Raw genomic sequence first — 27,770 nt, 5'->3', positions numbered from 1 at the left:
AAAGGCAGTTTATTAGTGCGGTCAACACAGTTAAACAGCACACGCAAGACACAAACAGTAACTTGTATGGACCAGCAAAGACCCCACTGCAAGTCTGGTCTGATTCCCAAGCACCCAGTCCCTCCAGTGGAAAGGAGAAAGGACAAAAGTCAACGGTCCAGCGGAGGATGTGGGGGGGTGAGTCCAGACAGACAGATGCAGTCACCAGGCTGGGCTTAGCAGCTTTTTCTAATTCCTGAGCATAAGGGGCTGGGTCGGACTCACCTCCCACCCAAAATTCCCCTTCCACACACGTCATCAGCCAGACATGAACTCAAACACAACCTGCCCCAGACTTCCAACTGCTCTGATCCTGAGGAGTGTGCCAGCTGCCAGTAACGCAGGATATGGGACATGTGGAAAACTAGAAAGTTACCCAACAAAGAACTCTGAGGGCTGCGGGGGGAAGCCGAGACACGCCCCGAACCAGATAAATGCTGCATTGAAATCAAACAAAAACCAGATGAGGAAATCTGCCAGGTGAGAGAGGGATGCCCAGCTGGTGTAAAGGTGAATAGCAAAGTGAATTCCTGCAGCAGCTAACAGTGCCACTGGCACCAGCCAAGCTTCTGCTGATGTCCCCGAAGAGTGGAGGGACACTGGAAATTGCGTATAAGAAAACCTGCCAGGGATCATGCGCTCTCTCCCTGGGAGCCCTGTCTGTGCTGCTACTCAAGGACCAGAATAAAAGGGGACTGAACTTTGTGATCCCTGGTGGCTGGGCTGGGCGGCCGTCCTCCCTCTGTTCGGAGTTCCAGCCCAAGTAATCCTTCTAGCTCCCGCCATGCCCCTCAGCCACCTTTGACAGCCTGTGGCCAAGCAAAGAGATTCAGCTCCTGGAAGTGGCTCTGGCCAGAAAGCTGGGCAGAACTAGGCCAATTTGCATAAGTCATGATGGGAAGTGTAGTTTTTAATGGTGCCTACATCTGGGCAGCCTCCCATGTCAGCTGTGGAGGTGGTCCATGGGCCAGACGCCCATTGGAGAGCTACTTCCCCGAAGATGTTCTCCAAAACCAGCTCTGCCAGGTGGGACAATGCCACTGCAGATGGGTCTGAATCCTAGCCGCTGGCACGCACGCTCTTACCCAGCCAACGTACGTCACCCTATTTCTTGCTCCCAGATGGGGAGGGCTCAGGCTGCTCAGGGGCCCAGGCAGTCTCTAAAGGGATGGCTCCGTCAAGGTCTGCAACCCGAATACGCTTATTAATAAGTCTCTCACAGGACTGCCTGCAGGCACAAATTAAATTCCCCGACAAGTAAATGTGACAGAACCTGGTGGCATGTCCAGCCACCGTCTTTAAAAATAAAATAAAGAGAAAATACAAACAAACAAGGCCAAAAAAGGTACAAAAATACTGAACCACAATCACCACGAGTGGTTGGAAAACCAAAATCCATAAAGCTCTTTGTCATCCGCCCCACACACACACAGAGAGGACAGCTCCATCTGGGGTCCAGGCAGGCGGGGAGCAGTCTGTGTTCCAGGCTTCGGGGGTCCCAGACATGGGAGCGGTGGGGAGGCTCCTACCGGGAGAGGAGACAGGAAGGAGGTGGAAGGGCTGTCCAAGGAGCGTTTCGTGGCACTGGAGAGTCAGTTCCCTGCGGAAGCCGGCTCCCTCCCCAACGCTGCGTAAGGCCACAAGCCCAAACTCCAGTGGCCTGGCTGTTTGGCTTCAGACCGCCATTCGCCCCGGCTCCTGGGGGAGGGGAGCAGTCATTTGGCACTGCGCATGTCAGCGGCCTGCCCGGCCCCCGACCCACAAACAGCTGCGCAGACAGACCTGCCTTTCCAGGGCCAGGCCCCAGGCAGGCGAGGGGCAGCCCGGCTTTCACTCCGATGAAAAGAAACGGAGGGTATAAAGCTTCAGAGCGGGTGAGAACAGCACACGGTCGGGTCACAACCACGGGGGAGACCCACTGGCCCCGTCTGGCTCGGGAGGCCAGGAAGATGGCAGAGGCGTAGGATCCGGGCCCAGGGGAAAGCCCACAGTGCTACACAAAGCCAGCTCGAAGCCCGGCCTGGCCGGCGGGTCTGCAGCACAAGGCGCGCAATGCCACGAGGGGCTGCCGAGCGCTACGCGGGAAGGAGGGCGCGGGAGGCCGGGAGTGCTAGTTAAATTACGAGTGACGCGGGGAGGAATAATGCCCTGATATAATGTGTGACCGGTGGGGAGGAAATGGGGGCAGCGGCTTAGACAAGGGGGTTTTTCTTTTCAAGCACAAAACGTTTCTCTCTCTCTCAAAGTCTTTAGATCTCCTCCACACCGTGTGCAAAAATCATCACCAGCCCTGGCTCGAGCACCATGTCCTCCCCCATGTGCTGGTTCTCGCAGGCCATCACCACCACGGCCTGCTTGCCGGGGATGCGCTTGGCCACGTAGTTCTCGTAGTAGCGCCGGTTCATCTGGCGGGTCTCCAGGGTGGCCAGGCCCTGCGGCCAGTTCCGCTCGTGGGCGTGCTCGATCAGCTCGTTGACGATGGAGGTGGGGCAGCCGCTTTCCACCAGCGAGCGCTTGATGACAGCCTGGAGTACAGCGTCTGGCGTGGAGATCATCCCCCCCCAGCGCGTCACCCGGGCGGGCTGCAAGGAGTTCACCCACCTGCAAGAGAGCACGGCAACATAAGCACGACGCGGGGGCGGGGAGAGCTGACGGGCAGCGACGGCTCCGCCGGATGCAGGGGCAGCTACTTCAGCAGGCCCTCAGCGGTCAGTCGGCTGGCCACATCCAGGCCTGTTTGAGGGGCTCCCAGATGCCTACCAGGAGATGAACCAAATCCAGAGCAGGCTCACAAAGGGCAGCACAAAAGAACCTCAGTGCCCCCACTGGGCAGGACGGAGCTGGACCCTGTGAGCCCTAGAGGAAAGCATCAGAAAGCCCGCGGCCCACTCCCCTGTCCCAGCACGTGGGAGAGCGGCCGGGGCTGCACTCTCTCCTGGCAGCGTGAAGGGACGAGGCCGGGAGGAGCATGGCACAGAAACGGGCACAGTTAAAGATGGGGCCCACGGTAAAACTGTCTGCAAGACTTGCATAGCTAAAAGCCCTTTTGGAGGGACACCGGTTACCCCCACTCCTGCTCCAGAGGCTGAGCCCCTGGTGGCTGTCCCCACGAGCCTCCTTTCTCCTTCACACACCACATTTGGCTCCTGATGCCAGGGCTTTTCTGGACCTGACTCACTGCCCCTCTGGCGAGAATCTTCTCCCTAGCAAAATCCTTTTCTAGGCCGGAACTGCAGCTTGGTGCTGAGGGGAAGTCCTCTCTGCAACCCACCCACGCATGTTCCAGAAAGCGGGGGTCCTGCCACTGGCTCCACAGCTACCCCGACTGGCCTTTGAGTTCTCCCTGGGCTTGCTTCCCCCAAGACTCTCAGATGTACCTCCTATGACCACTCAGCAGCAACTCCCTGCCCAGGGCGGCACTAGCCTGCAACGCCACCAGGTGTAGCAGGGAGAGAAGCTGCAATTTCCCAGCTTCCTGGGCACCTCCATGTTCAAGTGGTAGATGCACCAGAACTCCAGCAAACCCCCCACCCAAGTACTCCCACAGTTAATCTCCTAGTCTCTGGGTGTAGTTTTAACAACTCTGGTTTTGAACCGGCTGCAGGTACAGAGTTTTACAGCTGGGGACACCCAGGACGTTAACAGGGCTGAGTCGTGAGATTTCGCTATTACAATTGTCCTTATACTGTCCCATCAGCTTTCAGATTACAGGTTTTCTTGGGCCTCTCTCAGCTCAGTCCTTCATCTGCAAGGCAGGGATTTAATCCTTGTTCCCCAAACTGGTAGCAGTGCTGACACATTAGACCCCCTTGTCTGCCTGCCAAACACTTCTTGCTGAGGGAGGGCCTGTTCTAACCCGGACTGTGGCTAGCAGCAGCACGTACTCTAGGATTTCATTGTACTCGATGGTCTCTTCCAGGTTCTGCAGGTTGGGGTTGACGCTGCGGATGGCTCGCATGTAGGCCTTCAGCAACTGGATGTCCCGTTTCTGCGAGAGGTGGCAGATGCAGAGATGTTTGCAAGAGGCAGGCGTCTCTCATGGGCAAGCCCGCCCTCTGCCCCTCCCGCAGGCTCCCAGGGCTGGAAGGGGGCTGCAGTCTGGGTACTGGACAGTACAACCTCAGAGAAGATGGCACTGGGGACCAGGCCAGCTCGTTAACATTCGGGGGCAGAAGCAGTTAATAAAAACTGCCCATTCCCTCTGTCCCCAGCTCTCCCCCAGCCTCCTGGCATGCCCAGAGCCCATGAAACAGACCAAGATTGGAGTGCTAGACGCTCTCACCTGTGAGCTCCTAACACAGATGGACCCATGGGACAGGCATTTCAGTGCAGGCCAACAGCCTGGGCCAGGGCGGGGAAGCTCCCACCCGAACACACCCTGCACGTTACTAGGCCACTGAGAGACCCGCGCTGTAACCAGCAGCTTTGGCCGCACAGTATTTGTGCCTGTCCAAAGCAGCTGCTAGCGTAGGAGCAAAGCCGACACCCGGGGAAAGCAGCTACCTGCTCGGCCAGCTGGTGCTTGTGCTCTGCTGACGTCTTCTCCAGCTCAGCAATCCTCGTCTGCTGCTGCTGCACCATCGACCGCAAGTGCTTGATGCAGTTGTGATTCGGCAGCTCGTCTTTGGGCATTTCCAAGCTGCCAGGAGAGAGAATGGACGGCGGCAGGGGGGGAGGGAGAGCAGCCCAGGGCTCGGGATTAGTCAGGAGTGGCAGGACTTGCTGCAAGGAGCCAGCCACCTCCCACTGCCAACAGAGACGCGTGGGGCCTTGCAGTGGGAGATCAGAGTAGCCCAAGTTACAACAACTGCAGAGGTTTGGACAGGACCCGACGCTCTCATGAGCCAGGGTTTACATGGATCTCGCCACTAGGGATGTGGGCGAGGGGGGTGGGGGACGGACAATCCCACACGTGCCCATTGCAGGGCTCGTCTGCCCTGCTCATCTCGTGCTGGCCACTGCTGGAGCAGATGGAGCAATTACCCAGAGCCCATCTCCGCCAGAGGCGCTCACCGGTCCCCACCTGCCCGGATGGCCAGCGCTCTCAGCACAGCTTGTGCATCGAGACACCAACACGTGGGCCTCCTGGGTGGCAGCCTCAGAAAGAAACTGAGGCTGGAGACCAAATGCCCTGCTCTGGCCGGCCGAGGGAAGGTGCCCGAGTAAGGGGCATGGTTCCTGCTGCACCCCATGCTGTGGCTAGCTGATGCTGACTTGGGAACCTGTCTACTACAGTGCCTTAGGAACGTCACCCCAGTCTGCAGAGCTGGGAGCCCAGGGCATGCAAAGGGAAGGTTAACGAAGAGCAAAACACCAGCTGCCAGCAGGCCCAGGGGCTGAGCGCGATGGCCAAGCCTGGACAGCCCCACTGACATTTACACAGCACAGCGTGTCGGGTCAGGGCCCCAGCTCGGGTGCTGACTAGAACCCCTGGCCTCCCCCACAGGAGCAGGCTGCCTGTAAGCAGAACCCTCAGGCCAAACTACACAAGGCCTCTGTGCCTTTAAAGCTTGGGCCTGGCTCCCCCCGCCCCCGTCCCTTGCGCTGCGCTGCCCATCAGCCCCAGGGAACAATCCCTCCGGAATAATCCTCACCCACATCCCTGCTCACACGTCACCGGCCGCTTCGGGTTGTGTTCACAGTCGTTGAGGTGAGACATCAGGTTGTCGAGTCGCACGACGGCCGTGCAGCCGAACACCGCGTTGTCACACGTGATCTGCAGCTTGGACAGCATGTTCCGCATGATGCGGGGGACGGGGCGGAGGTGGGCGACCGTGACTACGCTGCGGTCCACGGGGCAGGTCTGCTGCTGGGAGAACCACTGGGTGATGCAGGCATTGCAGAAGGCATGTTCACAGTGTGGCGCCTGCCCAAGGAAGGAAACACAGGAAGCTGTCATCTCCCTGAGCCTCAGCCTGCAGCCACGCGGGTCGCTCGTTCCCCACCCACCACAGGAGCTGGGCGACTCGTGGCGAGCACGGCCGGCACTTCTGCTCGGCTTGCAGACACAACTCGTCCCCCCTCGCGGCCCTGGGTGGGAGGTAGAGAAACCCCCCTGCCCACACCAGGGAGCTCAGCACGTGCGCTGCCTTCCCCCAGAGAACAGGGACCAAGCGGCAAACACAGCATGAGAGCTCTGACACACGCTCCCAGCTCTACCCACTGGAAGACGTGGCCTCTTTAAATGCAGGCTTGACAGGGTAATAAGGGTCAGGATGCTAAATTGACACACACGTCCCAGGCGGATTAACAAGGCACAATCCTGTATTTACAGAGGTGGATGTTACAAGCCTGGGAGCAGGAAGGCGAAGGCCGTCACATCACTTCAGTGATGGTTATAAAAGGGTCGTGTTTGGAGAAATGCCTCTGCTCCCCTGCGAGAGCCAGCTGAGCAACCGCCAGATCCCAGAAATCCAAAGCCCAGTCCACATGTGGAAGGGGTGAATCTGTCCAAAGCTGAGAGCCACTGGGGCAGTACAGCAGGCTCTGAACAGCCTGCCGGGTGTCCCACTCGGGAGGCAGTTCTCGCTTTCATGTTCCTCCGCCCATTCGACGGCCTCCTCGTAAGTGCCCCCCAGTTAACAGACACAAGCCAGAGCAGGACCCGAACCGCACTGTAGTCAGCTCCTGGCACGAGGCACCGGCAGCCGCCAGGATGCTGGAACGTTTGGTTGCCAGGGCTGAGCTGTTACCAGGCAACCCCTGTTCCATGTCCACAGCTGGCTCAGCTCCATCAGGCTGGCCTGGCTCCCGCCTAAACACACCTGCTGCTAGGAGTTAGAAAAGAGTTGACTAAGGGGGATATGATAGTGGTTTGTAAGGTCAGGACTGGTGTGGAGAAAGTAAACAAGAAAAAGTTATCGTCTTGTTCCCAGAACACAAGAACTAGGGGGCACCACAAGAAATGAACAGGCAGCCAGTTTAAAACAAACAGAAGTACAGTAAAACCCCAAATACCCGACCCCTGGTTAACCAACATCCTGTTTTATCCAACATTGCCTGGGGCCTAATAAACGTGTTTGCGTTTAAGGCACTACAGGAGTGTTTGTTGTTGTCCAGGCATAATTTAGTTCAGTATAACGTGTTAAGCTACAAAGGTGCATCCGTGGTCCATGAAGTGAACATCAATCTGATTTAAATCCGCCCATTTTATTCTAAATCAATAATTTAAGTCAGTGGTTTAGCCAGGCCTTGGAGCTGTTCAGCATGCCTCTGAGCACATGGAAGTTGCTAGCTGTGCAACGTATTACTGCTCTAACCTGTGGCTACCCCCTGCATCCCCTCGGCCTTCCTGTTTGGGGTCGATTACACGACCATTCAGAGAAAAAAATACAGCAGAGGATGTCCTAGTCCATCAGAGTCACAGGACGCCGCTGGCCAGGGATGTGATCTTCAGATTTAATTTTTGCCAAGCAAAACTAGCTCAGCAAGCAGCCAAGCCCGCCAGCCAGGAAAGCAAAGCGACTTGTGATTCAAATTCCTATTGCTCCCAATGTGGTCACTGCTGAAAGTCCCTGTGTGGCTCGGCTCTCCATCGGCCGCCGTGCAATGCCCTGGTTGGCAGCAACGTTTGGTGTTGCCGTCACTCGTGCTCCAATGGGCCTTGGTAGAGAACGGTTCCGGCGGCCGAGTTGCAGACCCAAAGCGTTGCAGGTCTTTGCCGGAGTCCCCATTATCAGGATGGTTATGGGGCAATTTCAGGATTTTTTCTACCAGTCACCAAAACGCCTGAGGGCACCTGTCTCTGCAGCGGTGACAATGCAAACACGGGGGAGGGAAAAACCAGCTTTCTCCAGGGAACAGCCAGCGCTGTCGGGCATAAGGACACCGGCACCTTGGGAAGGACCTGGAAATTGCCATGCACAGGTGCGGCCTGTACCACGCCATCGGTACAGCAGTTACCCTGCAGCCCCCTAGCCTGCGCAAACCTGCGCCAACAAGCTGGTGCACAGGAAACGGCGCCTGCAGGCTGCAGAGACGACTCCTCAGCTCACCTGACCTCTCAGAAACAGCTGCCGAGATCTCTGATTAAATCCATGGCTGCCCTGACGTTAGGCCACCCATGCGCACACTAACGCTTGCCCTGTTGGGCTTCCCTCCTGTGCACGTTATCTAAGGGTGATGGTATTCCCAGCCTCTCTCCCTGAACAACCCCCCTCCACATGCAGCGTGGCTGCTGGCCTGCTATGCCTCAGGCTGGACACAGGAACAGCAGCCGGGGCAGGGGCTGTGATTACTGCTGCCAGCTCCGCCCCCCGCCTGATTTACGGCACTGAGTGCAACCCGCCTGCAGCACCACAGTGCGTTTGAGACACAGGGGCAGCCAGACACCCCTCTCTCCCCGAACCACCATTACCCACAGCGACAGGCTGCAGCAGAGGTGCTCCGGCTGAGCAGGGTCCCTAGCACGTCCATTGTGGGCCTCAAAGAAAGTTGCTTTCACAGCCTGGCTCGGTGCACTGGGCTGCTGCGTCCGGGTGGCGTGCGTGTGTGTGGGCGGGCGGGGGGGGAAGACAGTTGAGAACATACAGTGCTATTCACGGTGCCAGAGGATTGCAGCGTTCACAACCTAGAGGCTCTCCACTTTCCTGGGCCTCAGGTGGCAGGGAGGAGAGGAGACAGCCAGCCAGAAATCTCGCTGTTGCTAGAAAAGAACAGTCAGGAACGGTGGCATCCCCGGCCAGCCCCCCCAGCTGTGGTCAGTGTGGTTCCCTCCAGAGACACCACAAGCATCTCATGCATGCACAGCTGGAGTTTTCTGACCCCAGACCTCCTCGTGCGCCCACAGCCAGGCATCAAGGAGGCGCCTGCCAGAACGGAGCCATCAGCAGCATGGGAGGGACCAAAGAGCCAGGATGAAGGGCAGGTCCTGGGAGCCACTCTGGCTCCAACATCTCCAAGAGGTACAGTTCCAGCCAAGGACACAACTGTCCCCGACCGCCCCTCAACTTCAGGTCGGGTCAGTAGATGCCTGGCAGGCCAGATCCCCCTGGGACAGCAGGACCAGGGTGGGGGCTGCCGGCTGCCTCAGTCGAGCCTGGGGAAGCAGGCCTCAAAGCAAGAGACACACCAGCCTTCCGATGTGCTGGAAAGGGCCACAAAGAGGCTGGGGGACCTGGGAGGCACTGGAGTGAGCCTCTGGTGTACGCAGCTTCCCTGAGGCTGGTGCTGAGCGGCCGGGCACAGCAAGGAGCGGAGTTCGTGGACGCCTGGGGGAACTCAGGGCTTGTTTCAATAGCCCCTTGCCCCTGCAGGACAGTCCGCTCTTGGCAGCCCAACGCAGCTCAGACCATGCAGGGCTCCAAGCCCAGCCAGAGCAGAGAGCTCGTGGGTCAGGCACTTGCCAGGCCCTGTTTCGCTGCCACAGCCAGACAGAGGGAATGGACAGGCGGTCACAGCCACACTGCCCTTGTATGGGAGCTCGCCGGTGCACAGGGCACATCCGGCTTTGGCTGACACCGAGACTCCAGTCGGGAGACATCAGCGCACAGACAGTGGGGCACACATGGGCACAGGCGCAAAGCCACCCCCAGGTTTCCCCACCGCCATGAGCACAGAGCAGGTCAGTTCCAGGCAGCACCATGCTAGCGGCAGGTTCACTAAATGCCCTTTGCAACGGAGGGCTCCAACAAAGAGCCAGCGTGTAGATACAAGACAGCGCCTGGCTCCGCCCAAGCAGAAGGCAGGGGCTAATGTCAGCAAAAGCCTGTTAGCTTCCTTGTGTAACACACCCTGTGCAATGGCAGCCAGGAGACGGTATTTAAATGGGACCTTCAGATGCCAATGCACATGCTGCTCTGGAGCTCCCAGGCACGTCTCAGACGCCTGTGTAGGCTGGGACACTTGTGTCTCACAAGTGAGTAGCTGAAAAGCTGGTATGTTTCTGCGTTAGCGTTTTCCAGCAGCACATAAACCCCCACGGCGCTGACTTTGACCAGCTGCTGCTTTCAGGGAGTGGCCAGAAGGGTCGGAGCTGCACCTGCACGCTGAATTTCTCTTTCCCCGACACACACACACAGGTGTGCAGTTAACATCCGCCCACACTCGTGAGGCTGGAGATGAAACAGTCAGACAGAATCAGCCCTGAAAACGCCTCCGATCACGAGAGCCAAAGGGAACCGCTTATTGCGCTGTTCAGTGCCTACCTGCACCGGCTCCTCCAGGACCCCGCTGCAGATGGGGCATATGAGGTCTTCATCAACGTCCCCCTGAAAGCGCGCTACATCATACCCCATTGCTCATCACCGACGCCGGAACCCTGGAAGGAGAGAGAAGGGGCCCGATGAGGGGCAGGCGGGATCGAACTGCGGGGGTGGACGCATGCTCCGCTCTTTTGAAGGTGGGAACAGGAGCCTGAGCTGGGAGTTCCACGTCCCTCTTTATGAAGCTGAGCTGGACGCAGGCCTGAACCTGCTGCGCAGTTTGCCGGGGGCTTGTAGACGGGCTCCGAGCCCCTGCGCCGTAGGGCAGGATGCAGCGGTGTCAGCCCCACTTCCATACACTGACGCGCTCCTTGGCTTGCTCTGCTGCTAGCACCACCTGCACGCTCCCCTCCCCAACAAGGCACTGCTCACCCCCACTTCCCTTGCAGCTTTTGGCCTCCTTCCTGAGGACTGGGGCGGGAAGGCCGAGGGGCTGCTGAGTGCCCATGACGCTAGGGACAAGGAGAAGGAACGCGGCCGGCTGGAGCGAGCACAAGACTGGCTCGGATCGGCAGGTTCTGGCTCTGGTCTTTGCCCCTCTCGCCCTGTCTCACCCCTTCCGGCTGAACGCTGTCTGTCCCTGTCTAGGTGTCTCGCCCGTGCCAGGCACAGCTCGCCAGCAAACTCCCACGGGGACGCACGGTGCTACCGGTGCCCACAATGGGCTACAGGGGAACCCAAGCTGAACTCGTTTAGGACTGGGACGATACGAGGGGGCTGCCTGTGATAACCACGCCACACCCCATCGGCCCTGCTCTGCCCACAAGGGGCCAGAGGGTGCTGGGGATTCCTGTCACGGCCGGGTACCAACTGAACAGCCCAACTGAACCGGCAGGGCCCTCTGTTCCCACACTCCCACAGCCGGGATTCCAGGGTCCATTCGTTCCAATACCAGAAACGTCCGGCTCCAGCCTAAGGCCTGACGAGTTCCGCCTCAGCGCCAGGCTCGACTCGCAGCCCCCAGGCACAGCCTGTGGCTACAGCCCCATGGAGTTTGCCAGGGCTACCGCAGGCTTCCCGCCAGTTCTGTGCCTGCCAGGCACGCGGGAACATCACAGGGCAGTGCTGGAGTATGCATCATGAGCGCAACCACCACCAAAACGTTTCAGAGGTGGGACTGGCTTGAGTCACGCGCCAGGATCCGCCCCTCGGGGGAACACGCTCTTGGTAGCCTGTGAGCTCTGCGCCTCAGGGCCTGGGGTGTCAGCCCAGGGGCCAGTGAGCTGGGGGCCCTGCCCTGTCATCAGAGCACCTGGAGCTAGAACCCAGGAGTACCTGGGCACGCCCTGCAGCTCCTGCATTTACCTGTAACCTTTCCAAGCCCCTGCACTGGGCCCAAGGGCCTTTCACAGGCCGCCACCAGGAGGGGGGCTCATCTGGGCACGGAACCCCAGGTGCCCGCACAGCACGGCCTAAAGGGACCTCCCCCTTTCTCACACAGGGTCTTCCTAGAACAATAGTTGCCAGCCCTGGACCTAAGAAGCCAACACATGGCCCCTAAAGGAAGCCGCTCCTCCCTGCACTGCACAAGCCAACCACTAAGTGTGGGGGAGTGATTATGACATCAGAAGCTAAGCCAGCCGTTCGCCAGCTACCCTGTCACTTGATGGAAAGCTCCAGTCCTATTGGGTCAAGTGCCCCGAAAACTCTTCAGAGCTTTTACCAGTCCAAATGTTGTCTAGCTCTGAGCTAACCCCTCGCACGCCGGTGGTGGGGCCTCAGTTTAACTCAGCCATGAGGCCCGGAACAGGAAGGTGAAGTCGGCACCAAAGCGCGGCTGGGAGAGCAAAGGAAGCGGGAGCTTTTCTCCCGCTGGAGAGCCAATCTGCCCATACTCACGTCAGCAAGAACACCCAGAGGACAAACAAGATCTCCATGGTAACAGTGGTGCGTTTCCGAGAAGGAGAACTATCCCCCACCACGACCCCAAGGGAAAGCCAAGTGCAGAGAGCAGTTTCCATTCACAGAACAGAGATTAACATCTCTAACCAAACCCCTTTGGCCCTGTTGCAAGGAGGTCTCAGGCGCTCGGAGGTTCACTCCCGCAATGCACGAGGCAGAAGTTCACACAGCTTTGCCATAGCGTGTTGGTGCGTCCCAGAGGTTCCCAGCAACCAAGGCTCCTGCTGGGTTAAATCTGTTTTGGGCACTGCGTACGGGGGGCCCCTTGAGATCTGCTGGCTCCAAGAGCCCATTCAGCTCTACCGCTATGGCCACCCGAGTGATCTGAAGGACAGAGGGTAAAGATTTCCACATTTATTCCATTCCACCTATTTCATTTCCCTCTCTTTCCTTCCAGCAGTTCTAGGTTACGCACTAGCCTAGGGCTGCTGTCCATCAAGGACCACCCGCGAGATTTCCCCTCTGGATCCAAGCCCCATTAAAGGTTCACAGTGAACGATCGCTGAGCTGGCCTGCTTATGTCTCTGTAGGGTTTGCTGGCTGAGAGAGAGAGAGAGTGTGTGTCAGGCTGGACGTGTGTGTGAGAGACAGGCAGAGCAGCTCCCAGTGGCTAAGGGTGACCCCCTGGGGCTGTAACCTGGGCTGGCAGGTAACACCTCTGCCCTGAACAAAGAGCAGGGAGGAGCCGAGCTGGGGTTTGAAGTTTGAATGAGAGGCAGCAGTTGGAAGCTGAGAGAGAGAAGGCAGCCAGCCTGGGCTGAGAGGGAAGCTAGTCCCCAGATGGGGCGCCCCTCCGGCTCCTCTCCCCAGGATGGGTTGGAATTGCTGTCTCTGCTGGCTGTACTGACACCTCTGCACCAAGCTGGGCCTCTGTCGGCTAATAAACTTCCCATTCGAGCTGCTGCGTGAGAGTCACTCCTGCCTGCGGCCGGGGCGCAGAGCTTGGGGACCCCGAGCCCTGTCACAGAGTGCTTATCCTTTAGTGGTATTTGCACAGTGCTGACCTGGGGCTTTGAAGGCAGTTGCTTTCCCTGACGTGGCATTTGACAAGGACAACATGCAAACGAGGAACAGGGTGGCAGAAATAAAGGACAGCAGCAGCGTCTGACTGAAGGAAAACCATTCTGGTTGGAGAAAGAACCACCTGGACTCCAAGTGGCTGTGGTCCAAAATAAACGGCAACTCTGTATAGCCTGTGGCTTGAGTGACATAGCAGCAGCTTACATTCAATTGTCTGTTCCTTGGCTGGTCGAGTATCAGAACCAGGCCACAGGCACTGACCATGTAAACGTCTCCTCCAGGAAAACTGCCGATGCTCTGTAATTCCTTTATGTAAGGAGCAGTTTGCACACATTACCGCTGCAGGGTTTTAGAAATGGTCTTAACTGTACAGACCCGCGGCCAGCAAGGATAGCAGCAATGTGCATGCAGAAACTGCCGAGTAAATCTGCTGACAGCCAAAGCAATGTCAAGTCCTGTCAGAGAGGTAAAGAGAACCATGCAGGTCCGTTCCCCTGCAAAGCCAAGAGATGCATCCAGCCTTTGAAAGCCTCCAGCCTAATTCCTCTTTGGCTGCTTAGAAAATCCCAGCTGTTCAGCTTGAGAACCTTAGGCAGAAAGAAAAGACACCACAGACACACAGGTGAAGGCCTTTGATGGGTTTGTTTTACAGAGGAGAGAGAGGAAGGATGGGATGAAATACACACAGTCATGTTCTGCTACGAGCAGCCAAGACCACAATGCTGGAAGTGAAGACATTTTCCTCACTAACAACTTGCAGGCTCCAAGCACGCTGCAGACTAAACACAACACATGCAGTCATGGCAGCTACTTGGTTAGAAGCCACCTGAGGTCAGAATCCAGCAGCACATACAGAAAAGCATCATCATGTGGGAAATAACCCCGCGCAGGTGAAATGCAAACCAGCTCCCTTTGAAACTGGCCATGGTGCAACTGAAGAGTCAGTGATCCACCAATTAAACCCCGCACGTAACACAAGGACAAGAGAACGTTACTAACTCACACAAAGGGCTCGGTCGCCGTATCCCGTAGGAAGGTAAACAGCAGATTTCGCTAGCAAGCCTGCATTGCACATGTGAGCTGAGGCGTCCCTCTGCTGGGATATGAGTGCGTCGACGCAAGTGGTACTGTGCTGTTATGGAGAAGAGGCCACTGAGATGCAGGAGAAGGTTACGGAGAGCGGAGCGGGGAGCAGGAGTGGACACCAGAGACACGGAGCCCTGACTGAAATCTGACAAAGCCAGGTTCTTTGCCTGTCGCTGCTATTAGCTGGTGTGAGCCAGTCCACAGGCTCGCACGCTAGCAGGCCCCTCGACTTTGGGATCTGTCATGTCAAATGTGGTGACTAAGTTATCCCACCCTCCCTCTGACAGCACACACTCGCAGCTGCGGGATTGACTAAGCAGCTGTAGACGCCAGAGACCATTCAGAAACGGGAGCCAGAACTTGTTGGGCAGATCTAAGTCAAACTTCATTACGCCCACTGCTGGGCGTCAGACTTCCAGGTGCCTGCAAAAGAGACACCCTGTTTTCGTGATGGGCAAACAGCACTGCAGTGGGGGGCAGGCAGGAAACCTGATCCCTGAGCAATGCTATTTTTATATGCTTCCCAATCTCATGAACCCCGGGGAACAAAAAGGTAAATGAACACCACCGGGAGAACAAGGAGGCCACGAGAGGGAGTGTCTCCAGCAGCGAAAACACAGGCCTGGGTGCCAGAACTCCAGGGCTCTATTCCCAGCCCTGTCACTGACTCAACTCATGATCTTGGGCATGACCTTTTTGTCTCAGTTTCCCCCTCTTTCAGCTACATACGATACAGGAGCCTCTCTCCCGGGCAGGCTGGGAGAACTCCTACAGATTCAAAGAGCTTCGGGAGCTTCCAACAAGAGGCAAAAGCAAGGGATTTTGCAGCACTGGGTCTTCCTTTCTGTGCGTGTTTCACATAGCTTCGGCCAGATGCAGGAAGCATAGCCCAGTGGTCAGGGAGAGGGCCTGCTCAGAAAAGGGGAGCCCCGAGTTCTGTTCCTAAGAAGCACAGGAAAGTAACAGACACGTTCAACGACTGGAGGAGAAGCCTGGAGGCAGCTGGGAGTGTCACAGCTGCTTACGCTAGTACAGGACCGAGAGAGGTGAAGGCAGAGGGAACAACGCTGTTGGTGCTGAGAGGGAGGTGTAAAGACACCGCAAAGCCTTAGAAACAGTTGGCTAAAGACACTCCCCCAAGAGCCTCTGCCGCAGTCTTTGATGTTAATGAGGGTAAGAGCCGGTTTTGGGTGGCAGCAGCCCAAGGACATGCAGACAAGGCTCTGGACAGAGCCGCACACTGTTTGAGGGGAAGATGGGAGACAGATACTGAACACACTAAAGGCCTCGTGCACACTTAAGCTCTGCAGTTTTAACTGCACCAGCACCGATCTCTGCCAGCGGTTCTGCTGCCTCCGCTCCACCGGCAAAGAAAGCACAACAATGCTTCTGATGCCAGTTCAGCCAAGCTAAACGAGCTGTCCTGGGACGAATGGCTGTGTCCCGAGAGTTCCACGGGGGCCGCTGGGTCAGTAAAAACAACGCCTTCTTCCCACAGTTACACTGGTGAAACGTTACATCCAGAGCAAGCTTGAGAGAAGTGAGCTGCATCACCACAGGCGTCCTCACAGATTGCGCCCAAGAACGTGGGTTGCAGACCAGCAACATTTCTGCTCCTCTAGCCCTGCTATCTTCTACCCCGGCCTTCGGTAACCTTCCTGTTTTTGGAAAAGGGCCTTCTCCTCTGCAGCTTCCTCTTTGATGCCCAGCTACACCTCATGCCAGATCAAAGCAGAACGCACACCTGCAGCACAGAGAGATGACCACCCAGCAGCTCTGGGGCGAGAGGTACCAACAATGACATTTCACCGTCTCCCGTGCATTCCTGCGGCACAGAGCACGGTCACGGACAGCAACCGGACCTGTTCGGAAGCTGAAGGTTAACTGCACTGATACTGAGCTGAACAGGCAGCAGAATGCAAAGCCAGCGAGAACTCCAGAGGCATGACCTAGTTGGCCAGCGACCTAGATTTAATAGCGCAATGCAGGGGACAGACCGACATGTGGCACAGAAACCTAACGCAAGTGAAGGTCGTTTGGACAGACGGCCCAGCGAGTTGGCGGAAGGACACATTCAGGCAGCAGATACGTTAAGCAGCGAGATCCAAAGCTTCCCTTGCACTGGAAACCACAGGCACCTGTCACCTCTCTGCTTAGATGAAGAGCTGAAGCCCGGGAAGAGAGGGATTTATTGTGGGAAAAAAAACCTCTGATCCTGTGGGAGAGGCACAAACCTCAAGGGGTAAACAATGAAAGCAACAGCACAGTCTGGCCATGCGTCTCCCACGGATTTTAGAACCGCAGTGGTACAGCTGGACTGCCGGGTAGAGACAAAGGAGCTATTCTGGCCCCATGTGGAAGTCAGATGGCAGCGTATAAACGGAGGAAAGCTTGAGTTTTACATGCTTGGCACTCCTGCCCGCTGCCAGCTTCCTCCTGGGCAGGGTCATTTTGATTCTTTGAGGGGATTTTATTAAATCTCCTACCTAGGCAGCTTCTGCTGACAGACAGGGCCTGTGTCACTGGCAGCTGTGGCCTTGATTTATGCACCAGGCTTTCCAGATCCATCTGTTAAACTGTTTTCAGTGTAGTGTTACCCAAGAGGCCGTCAATGCTTGACTGGCTTCAGCCACCTGGAGCGTGCGTGTCTGAGAGGTCAGACCCACGAGTGCAGAGGCCAAAGCTCACAGCAAGACAGTACGGTTGATGAACTTTCTCTGGTCTATACTCAGACAGAATGGGGGTGGAGGACGAGGCGTCGACAGACCCAATTATTCAGTAGTGACGGGGGCGGAGGCCTCACGTGTCACCCAGTGTACCTAGGGTAAAACTGAAGTGCTTTCACTGTTTTGACCTCAAAGTAGCTTGGGCATGTTACCTAGGGTTAAAAAGCAGTTTGTTTTCTTTTTGCAAGCAGAGCAGGCACAGCCTCATTGCTCCTCTTCACTCCGCTCTGAGATGAATGCAGCTTGGACAAAACCTGGGACATGCAGTGCAGGTGTAGCCCTGTTGGTCTCAGGATCTTCGAGAGATGTGACGCAATATCTTTGACTGGACTGACTCCTGCTGGGATGAGGGACAAGCTTTTGAGCTTACACACAGCTCTTCAGGTCTGGCTCCTCCCGTAAGAGGCATTACCCGAACCCTCTTGTCTCTCTAAAACTGGGGTGAAATCTGTGCCCCAACCAAGGGCACTTTCTAGTACTTTATCTCCTTGCTTCTTATGACCTGCAATGGCCAAACAAGACTAAAGTATGGAACTGAAAGCAGTCACCTGGTCTGCAGAACTGGTAAGGATGCTGACTTCCATGCCAGTAACAGAAGGGCAAGGGATGAGGCAGGTACATGTTTTTGACTGAAATTTAGAGGGTTTAAAAAATTACAGCCTTTGAAATTTTGCAATAGATATTTTTAAAGTGAGATTTTCTCACTAACTTCCTGCAGTGAGTGAGAGAGAAAACGACCACAATATCCCACAGCCCTTCATCTATTAACCATCCTGTGGCACAATTCAAATGTATTATTTGCATGCAGCACTGCCACTGACTGCCCAAATGACAGTGTGACACGAAACAGAGCTGTCCTTGCACAGCAACAAAGCGACCAGAGGCTCAAATGTGCAGAGCAGACTGGTGATTGAAGAACCCACCCACGGAGGAATAGTACAAAATGCCTTTGGTTACCCTCGTGTGCTTCCACGAAGTCTGCTAGCAGCTTCAAAAACCGTGCGCAGCGTTCAGAAGGGAGATCTGGAACTGAAAAGGTTTAACTCAGTAATAGCATTTGGGGTTTTCTACAAGCGTTTAACATGCAATTATACTGTGAAATAGACATTGCTACAGAGCCCAATACCATGCTGCCTCTGTGCGGCTGCTTCGTGCCAACCTACGCCCCACACGCATGGGACAGGTAACATGGGCTGTGGTAATGACAATTTGCGAACATATTCAAACCACAATCCACCAGGCGCAGCTCCACTGACATCAGTTACGGGAGGATTCCGGGAGGGGTCATTTCAGTTACTTAATGAGATTTTAACATTTTCTCCACTCTGTGCACTGATCCCTAGAGACCCACCATCACAGAGCAACAGCTGTGCTGGCAAAGTCGCTAACTTGGAAACACTGGCCTGGAATTAATCTCATCTCTGAAGTCGCTTGTTTACATCAACATAAACCTAATAAAAGGGTTTCTGAGCACAAGCTGTGCTGCCCCTCCCGCCTGCACCCTGGAGGGAACCCGTATTTTGAATTCCAACTAAAAACCCCGTTCTAAGGTGCTGGGCCCAGTCAGACAAAACCTTCCTAAACTAATGACCTCCAGCAAAAACCTTCAGAGATTTTAGTCCTCAGCATTTGCAGCCCACGGCCCCAGGCACACCCCGCAGCAAACAGCGACCAGCAACGATCTGCTTGGGGATTTCTGCTGGGAAAATGCCATGGCCTGAGTCAAACTACACGACCACAAGGACATCTTCTGGCCTCAAAATCCAAGAATCTAAGGGCTTGACAGCCCAGCACGAGAACCTCTCATGGAGCGCAGAGGCCGCAGGGCTGAGAGACAGGCATTCACTGCAGCTTGAAGCTCTAGTGCTTGGGACCTAACTGGTGCCAAGCCAGAGAACCTGCTGAGCCCCAGAAGCCAATATTGTCTAGCATGTTACCAACCCTTCCACTGCTCCCTGGGCTCTTAGAAGACACTGGGGTAAATAACAGCCCAGAACACTGAGAGCCAGGACAGGTGGCTGTAAACAAACTTTATGGGACCACAGGAAAGTGGCCACACCCATGATAAGTGGCCATCCAGCAAATAAAATCAGGTCGGACCACAGATGTTGCTGGACCAAAGAAGTTCAACCCACAGTTCCAATTCTGGATCTTCTGCTGACTAATGAGTGTCCCGGACAAGGTGCTTCACTGCTGCATAGCTCAGCTTTCCAGTCTGTACGGCGACTCCTGACAGGTGTGAAGTGAGGGTCCTCAGTGCATCTTCACTGCAAAGCTACACCAGATGATCTGCATCCAGGCCTGAGCACCCACAGTAGCTTAGCTCAGACCTGAACAGCCTCGCTGCAAAGCCATAGGAGGCGTACTGCATCCTCATTGGCTCGAGTCACTGCCACACAGAGAACCACTCCCACCCTGCTCCAGGGAACTGTGCAAGAACTGGTCTGTCCTTCTGGGCAGGCATTAGAGGATTAGCAGCACTGGGGTGACGTAGGCTGCACAGCTGGTCAGCCACCAGCCTGAGCGAAAGCACCGAAGGTTTAACTGATACCCACAGCCAGTCCGAGTTGAAGGCACCAGAAAACCCAGGAGAGAAGCCTTCATGTGTGGCTAGAAGGGGGTTAATGGCCACACCCTAGTAAGAGCCCAGAGTAACCCTCCAGTGAAGTGTTTACACAGCACTGTCAGGACCTAACACACAATGCACGCTAGCATCACATGATCAATTATTCATTCCCCTCTGTTCTCAGCACCCTACAAGAGGAAGGTTGCCTCCGCACACAGAGCTTGCAACCCAACGGCCTTTGCAACGGCTTTAACGGGCGTTCGATGGGGTTCTAAAGACCAGGGGAGACTGATGGCACTTAAACGGTCTGCTACTGAAATAAGCTACTCGAAGGCTAAAGCAAAAAAACACTTTGAGGAGCCACCTCCAGGCCAGGAGAGCTGCTCCAGAACAGACACTGTATGGCTTGTTCCCGCCCTATGCGTCACTGTGAGCTCTGGCTCCAGTCCTGCAGTCAGAAAGAGACGGCACCTCTGCTCCACCACAGCCATGGGATCAGTTCAAGAATTAAAAGAAAACCGAACCATTCGCGCGCCAGACTCGAGCCCAGCAGTATGACACACGCAGGTACATCAGCCTGGTTAAAATCACCGCTCAGACTCGCCAGGAACGAGCTTCTCCTGCACTGGAGCACGCTAAGCAGCTCTGGAAAGCAAACAGGCATCACAAGCCAGAGATCTCTAGAAACATCAGAGGTCAACGGTATTCAAACCCCACCCCCACCCCTCTCATTCCTGACTCTGATTCCACTGCCCTCAACACATTGCTCTGCAGTGAAACAAGCCCCTCGCAGCTCCGCTGTGACGGAAGAGGTCCCTGGCTGCTGTCCATGGCGTCAGCCAACACGCAGGTTTTGGATAGCACAGCCTGGCCTCTCAAGTCGTCCAGGGATTTTTCTGCTTCCCGCCAGCATTAAAGGGTCCTTCCGCTGAGCCTGAGTCATGTAGACATGAGCCCGCCTCTCCTCTCTCTCTCACAGCCTCTAGCTCTGACCTGTGACAAGCTCTGCTTCAGAGCTGAAAGGCAGCAATTCCACCCCGGGCGCAGGTACAGGCATTTGAAACTCGGTCTTCTGGGCATCTGGTGTCTTACACACTGTGCCCTTCCTTCCCACGGTTCAAGTAAGTAACAAGTGTGCAATCTCACACCTACAGATACTCCCAGTGTCACATTTCTAAGGAGCAGAGAGGAAGCTCAAAATCAGAAGACACAACTGAACAAATCCTACAGACGGAATATGACTTGTACTTAAATTAACTACATTGCTGTTCCCTTCCCCTCGCCTCTGCCTACTCGTCTCTCATTTGATAGAGACCAGCCCTCATAAGCACCTCCTAGGTGCTATCACAAATACTTGCAGAAATGGACTCCAACCAGGTGAAAAAGGTTCCTGACTTCTCGGGGTGGGGGCGGGCGGCACATCTCGGTGATATGAGCACACTTCTGAATGAGGCTCTTATACAAACCCATTCCTGAAAGCGAACACGCTTCATTGTACCCACCTTTTAGATCCGATGAAACCAGAGAGTCACCATACACAATGCAGCACACATAGCAGTTGCATTACTAAATGCAAAGCTGCATTTGCAAATACCTGAGGTTTCTCCTCACAAGTAACAGTAAAACCAAGCTCTTGTCCAGGACTTTTCATCCGTAGATTTCCAAGCACATTCAGAAGGGGGCCAGTATCAACATGGAACAAAAGTTGCCCGTGAGGTATGTGACTGCTCAGCATGGTTGTCCTTGTAGGAAAGATTTAAGGCACCCAAAGGTACTTACCCATAAAGCATTTCTGCTGGAGTGGGAAAATATGCTTAATCAGGGTGTTTGGGCATTGAACGCACAGACCAGAAGACAACAGTGATCTCATCTGTGTATTTCTGCAGACTGGGCACTTTATTTACGCAGCAGCCAACTGATTTACCCCTCAGAAAAAGCACTGCTTACATTATTTTCCAAACCCCAACGCTCCCAAAACGGGTCCTCGTCATACCTGAATGCTCCTGACAAGAACCCCAACCCCAGCCTGCGGCTGTTGTTAAAACACAGGCTCAGCGCTGGTGAGCGACAGTCTGGTGGACTCCGGCACGCCGAGGTACGTAGCGCTGTCTGCAGCTCCACCGAAAGAGGCAGAAGAATTCAGCCTCCATGTCCCTTCTAACGTTTTCACCTCTGATGCTGCCTCTAGCAATGGACCAATTAGTGACAAGCAATGTGAGACCACCTGTCGACAGCCTTGGCCACTACAGGTCTGTGCTGAAACTCAGCTGTGGTCTTTAACCTCTGGGTCACTAGCTCTAATTATAAATGGGCCAAGCTGCCAAGTCCCTGTTGCATGAATGGCTTTCCAGGCTATGAAATGCTTATTCAACAAACAGCAGGCCCCGTGGCTGGCAGAGAAATACGGCCCACAGTAAACTACCAGCAGAGGTGAAAAGCGTTGGAAAAAGTCAGACTGCAAGATCACTGGGGCAGGAACCTTGCTCGGTAGATCTGTGAAAGCGCCACGCATTCATTTCTACTGATGGAGGCGCACACAGACCGTGATAGGAACCAAGGTCCCCTTGGGCCAGATGCTTTAAAAAAAAAAACAAACAAAAAAACAAAAAAACCCACACAGTAAAGAACAGCTCCAGCCACAATGTGCCCGTGGGTCTGGATAACACCAGAGAAATGACAGCTGGTAGCAACCAGAGCCAGGATTTAAGGCAAAGAATGTTCTGACATGAACTTCAGTGGAAAAAAATCAGGCCTCCTACCATTAAATAATCAGAACGTGCCATTTCCCATCATGGCAGGCAATGCTACCGACGGTCCTCACATCACAGCAGGCCTGTGTGTGCAAGCCAAGGTGCCACGTTTCAAAGGGTAACATTAGAAATACTTACACAACAGCGCAGTTCCCCCCATGCTCACAGAAAGCCAATTTTTTCCCAAATAAAGTTAACTGAGTTCAAAATTCGTCCCCCTCCCATCGCTCTGTGACAGCAGCAGCATCAGACACCAACGCAGAGCAAGAAAATCTGAAAACACAGGGAGCTCCAGAAAACACCTTCAGTTGCTCATTGTTCAACACTGACAAAACCAACGTTTTTGAAAATACGGATCCGAGGGATTGTCGTGCTACTCTGGGTCTGCAAAAACAACGAGAAGTCCTGTGGCACCTTATAGACTAACAGATATTGTGAAGCACAAGCTTTCGTGGGCAACGACCCACTTCCTCAGATACCATGTAGCGGGTCGTTGCCCATGAAAGCTTAGGCTCCAAAAGTCTATAAGGTAACACAGGACTTCTTGTTGTTTTTTTCAAAAATATGGTCTCCTTTGTGATAACCCAGCTGACATTGTAGCTAGAATGGAACTATTAGTGGTCTAGTTTCTAACAGGTCCTAGACGTGGCGCTGTTGTTATGTAATACAGACACCAGCTTTTATTTTGATTCTTTACCTGGCCACCTGCAGGAACAGCCATCCTGCCCGGAACAATGGGGTGTATGCAACGGTAAACCATTTGAGACACACAGAACACGGGGTCCTTTCTCACTGTGCTAATATAGTGGCCCAAACTTCAGTGAAGCTTTTCAGGTCCTATGATCAGATAAACATTTCAGTGGCCGCTGCAGATTTACTCAGGAATATCGGGTCTACACCTGAGGGGAGGGACACAGGCTGGACCACAACATAGAAAAAGTATTAGGAGATAAGAGCGACCAGCCATTTTTTAGACTATACCTTAAGCACTGGGATGCAAGTGAAATATTCCATCTACGTACCAGAGAACAAATCCATCTTTACAGCATGGCATTACAACAGGCTCTATTCAGTGAGAAACACTGTTGGCTCTCTGCCACAAAGCAGCCTAGGCAAGCAATGCAAGGCAGCTTCCATAGAGCTGGATGATGTATTGCAAACACTCATGGGCCCTATGCAGCCCAGCTTACCTTCCCACGTTTTCTTTTTTGGAAGCTGTACATGGTTTCCACTCATCATTCCTATCAGCTGTGGGGCCTTTCCCGGTTCCAACATGAGCTCCATTCCTACCATTTTTAAAAATTTACACCCCGTCCTGCGAATTAAGGCGAATCTGCCTCCTGAGAAAGGCTTTGTGTAATTTTATGAAGATTTTTAACTCTCAAATTCTAGACCGTCCCAGGAAAGAAAAGTACCCTGGGACTGCTAGTGAGGGAGAGAGCGTTTCTTTAAAACCTTTGGAATCAGGGCTGAAGGGAACACAACTTGAATTTTTTCAAATAACTTTACTCCTTCCCGCCCTCAAGTGCAGTTTCTCACAGCGCCACCTTGAAACAGTTACACCCCGAAACCAAATAATGGGTTTGCAGCCCTCGGTGGAGGTTTACAGAGCTCTGTCCTGTTTGCACAGTGCTGAGCACGAGGGAGCCAGGACCCCAGGAAGTACCTCACCTAGACAGTAACTATTTCGCCATGGGAGAAGCTGACCCTACAGGAGAAACACTGAAAATGAGGATACAGAAAGCACGGCCAGTGGCACAAAGGCCAGGTTCTGCATTAGGGTCTGGGCATGTGGACCCTGGTCCCGAGCAGCAGCGAAATCACCATGGACACAGTGTGTCTGCTCACAAGATTCCCAAAGCAGGATCACAGCCTGTTCCTGCAGCGTTTGTCACTGGAGCAGATACAAGGATTTCAGAGCAGTGGGATTTCAGTTCTGTTATAGCCCCTTAGCTTGCATGGCAACACTCCCTCCCTCTCATCTCTCCCATGCACGACCGCTTTTTTCCATCCATGGGCAGAACAAATTTTTACGTGCACCGAGGTGTGTGAAAATGTGCACGACCAGGAGAAACACGAACCTCGCTGCAGGGGCTCTGCTAACCAGCTCACTTGCTCGTGAGCGGCCACATAAGCGCTCAGGCTACAGGGGACACCGTCCTACAGGAAGAGCAACTCTCTCCCCCCCGCACCCCCAAACAGCGTTCTCAATAAACGAAGCAGTTGATGTGGTTCTGAACCCGCCTGTGTCTGAATTTCCACAGGCACAGACCAGAGCTTTTTTGCTGAGGGAGACCTGGAAGAAGACTGGAACTGAAGTGTTTACCTTCCGTGGCAGAATCCCTCCTGAAATGGCAAGGACACAGGGCTGGGCTCTGAATGCTCTTTTGAAGGAGCTGCTCACAGCGGCCCATCTTTCCCCTTCCTCCTCTTCGTATTAAAACACCATTCTGCTCTGTGACCAAGCCCGGTTGCTACAGGAATAGTCAGAAGGTCACAAACAGGCTTGAGCTGTGAATAGAACAAGGGGAATGAAATGAGTAAGGTAAACAGAAATATGGCAAGGAGCCTGGCTCCCCTCCCCCTCAACACACACCCACCCTGCACTCCTGGCATCACGGGAAAATCTGCTGGAGCTTTTCTACCCAGGAACTCCTGTTGTACTACATGCATTTCCCCCCCTACCCCATGCACGGGCATTTCTGAAAAGCCACTTGCTGTAAAACATTTGTGATATTTTTATAACCTGCCTGACAAAGATCTGAAACATGTGAGCCACCAGGACGTAATACACCACCATGCTCTCAAAGCCTGTTGTTAAACCTTGTTCTCCAACCAGCTAAAAGTTTGCCCGTTGCATCATTTTAGTAGCAAGATATATGTTTCAGGTCTGGATGCTGCTGTGTTTTAGGTAGTAGCCATTCAGTCAGGCACTCTGCCATATGCAAGCTATGGGGGAGCTTTCAATTTAAATATGCAAACAGCATGGAACTAAAAACCTCAATGAATCCATCTTTGGTGACTTCGCAGCTGTGTTTCAATTCACAATGGAAATCTCAGTCCCAGCCCAAACCCCACTCGCCTGAATCAATTCCTAGGTCTTTGGCTAACAGATGTTTTCAGTGTGACTGAGGCTTGGTAGGGACAGAAGCCTATTTCAGGTAACGAGGAATTTTCAGATCAGGAATGCGCTGTTTTGGGATTATTTCAGACACCACCAAAGGAAACACTGGGACAAAGCGTACACTCTCCAGCTCATAAATGCAGAACTTCAGAAACTACGTTATCTGGTCAAACAGAGTTCCTCAAGCCACCCGCAGAACGGGACACCTTCGTGATCTCTCTGGGGCGTTTACAGAACCAGGAGCTGGGAACCACCACAATGTGTACTTTTTGTTAGTATAGCCTCAAAATTCAGTATTGCAATACAAAGCGTGTCTGTCACTGTGCTGTAATTTTCATAGCAGGACAAGTAATTCCACATTTACCCCTGCAAACCGCAGAAATTCAATGAGACTTTCTTGGGAAAAAAGGCACTGCACTAAGCCTCAGGCTCTAATAAGTGTGAGCTCATACGCATTAGCATCTGTTTTTATAAAATTGTACCCAGCCTCACCCATAACAAATCTCACAGTAAAAACCTCATTCCCATTCAGCCTCCACTTCCCCATTCCCCCTCCCCTTCCTCCAATGCCCAAAAAAACTGAACTGTGGAAGATAACAGATTCATACAGCATGTGGAAAACCAATGTGCTAAATGTCCCCTGCATTCCATTTTATCTGTTACCTGAGTATATAATTAATCTAGAGACACTGTATATTTGATCAATTTGCTGATCTCTTGCTTCTGTATGCCACCAGACTGTAAACTGCACTGTCCTATGACGTACAGAAAAATGGGGCCTGGATCTTGCCTGAATTAAAACAGCGCCCAGAGGCTACAAATTTCAATAGTCTGCCAGAACAGCAACAATTCCTTACCCAAAGCAAAATGACCTAAGAGAGTAGTTATTGTGAGAGACAAGCGAACATTTACGGCACAGCCTAACACAGCAGAACCTCGTTATTTTCCCAAACAACAGTGATTTCACCCCATTTTCTCAGTGGTCATTTAGCTGCAGGCCAGGCAGTGCTATGGCCTCGACTCACTCAGAGTGCACTAGCCTGGGTCACAGTTATGTAGCAGGTATGAAATACTACCAGACACTGAAGTCAGAGAATGCTCATCCAGATGAATTAGAGCTCGTTTCCTGGCACAGACACCGGGGGAGGGAAAGAATCTTGGGGTTTTTAAATCATGTTTATTTGCTTAGTCACTGAACTTGCAAAAAAATCAGTTTTGGCAGCAAGTGTCCCAGGCGCTGCCCTGAACTAGCCAGGTGCCTGCAGCCATCGGTGCACACTTGGGGGGTGCTCGTACCCGGAGGGCTCCCCCAGGCCCCCTCCACAGCCCCCACGCACCTCTTGTCTCCGGGCACATCCACCCCCCCCCACAACATTCCTTGCCAGCTTTCGGCCCAGCCCCAAAGTGGGTGCCCGAGCCTCCCTCCCTCAGCCAGATCCCCACTCCCCACACACGCTCCTTGCCAGATCCTGTCCCGCCGGCCTCCTGCCACTCCCCCAAAACAACCCCAGCCCCTGCCCCACCCCACACACCCCGACCCACACCCTGCCCTGGAACAGCCCCTCCTCATCCTTCCCCCCATGTACCTCCTGCTCCAGCCTCGGTAGCCCCCCACAGCCCCCCCCACCCTGCACCCCCAGCCCTGCCCCCACAGCACCCCACATCCTGCCCCACAAAGCGCCCCTACCCTGCTCCTCACATCCTGCCCCACACATCCTGCCCCCCACAGCACCCCACATCCTGCCCCCCACAGCCTGCAGCCCTCCTACCCTGCCCCCCAGCCCCCTGCCCTGCCCCCACAACACCCCACATCCTGCCCCCCACAGCCCCCCCGCCTTGCTCCCTACATCCTGCTCCCCCCACAGCCCCGCACCCTGCCCCACACAGCTCCCCGCTCCACATCCATCCTCCACAGCCCCGCCCGCTCGTACCGCGCCGAGCCCCGACTCCTCGAGCTGCTCCGGGACCCTGCAGGGCTCAGAGGCGGCCGCAGCCTCCCCGGCCCCCGCCCGGCCCCGGCGCTGCTACGCAACCTCCTCCCGCCGGAAACACGGGGGCGCCCCGCCCGGATGCGACACTCCGGCCACCCGCGGAGGGGGACAAGGAGTCTATGATCGACAGCCGCTCTACCCCTCCGCTGGGGGGGCGGGGGAAACTCTATGGTCGGGGGGGCGGGCTCAGAGCGGGAGAGGGCGGGGCTTGGGGTGAGACTTCCCTCCAGGCTGGCTGTGTCCACGTGTCTGTCAGTCCCTGCCCCTAGTCCTCCGTGTCTGTCTGTCTCTGCACCTCCCCGCCTGTGCATGGCCGTGTATCTATCTGCTCACTTCTGACCTGAGTCCTCTCCATGTCTGTCTG

At 54.6% G+C, this 27,770-nt stretch overlaps 1 protein-coding gene across 4 annotated transcripts; it reads right to left on the bottom strand.

The window, feature by feature from the left end:
* On the bottom strand, positions 1 to 27,454 carry RNF41 (ring finger protein 41). Of its 4 annotated transcripts, XM_074979710.1 has the most exons (8): positions 27,347 to 27,454; positions 24,618 to 24,802; positions 17,933 to 18,004; positions 10,185 to 10,297; positions 5,634 to 5,905; positions 4,543 to 4,678; positions 3,924 to 4,027; positions 1 to 2,640 (listed from the first exon to the last, which is right to left on the bottom strand). In XM_074979710.1, the coding sequence occupies exons 4-8, from the start codon at positions 10,272 to 10,274 to the stop codon at positions 2,289 to 2,291; spliced, it is 954 nt and encodes a 317-aa protein (XP_074835811.1). In that variant the 5' UTR covers positions 10,275 to 10,297; positions 17,933 to 18,004; positions 24,618 to 24,802; positions 27,347 to 27,454; the 3' UTR covers positions 1 to 2,288. The 4 variants fall into 4 exon arrangements, with proteins under 4 accessions (XP_074835811.1, XP_074835810.1, XP_074835813.1 ...); XM_074979709.1 differs by lacking the exon at positions 17,933 to 18,004; XM_074979712.1 differs by lacking the exons at positions 10,185 to 10,297; positions 17,933 to 18,004.
* Positions 27,455 to 27,770: the final 316 nt, after the last annotated feature.

This window comes from Carettochelys insculpta, chromosome 29, assembly GCF_033958435.1.
Source record: "Carettochelys insculpta isolate YL-2023 chromosome 29, ASM3395843v1, whole genome shotgun sequence".
NCBI lineage: Eukaryota > Metazoa > Chordata > Testudines > Carettochelyidae > Carettochelys > Carettochelys insculpta.
This window is presented reverse-complemented; position numbering and strand designations above follow the sequence as displayed.

Bases quoted from the DNA above. Each gene is read 5' to 3' on its own strand.
- RNF41 (XM_074979710.1), bottom strand. From the start codon at position 10,274: ATGGGGTATGATGTAGCGCGCTTTCAGGGGGACGTTGATGAAGACCTC. The intron at 5,906-10,184 runs GTAGGCACTGAA...TTCCTTGGGCAG, and splicing joins TCCTGGAGGAGCCGGTGCAG to GCGCCACACTGTGAACATGC. The intron at 4,028-4,542 runs GTAGCTGCTTTC...CACCTCTCGCAG, and splicing joins AGCACCAGCTGGCCGAGCAG to AAACGGGACATCCAGTTGCT.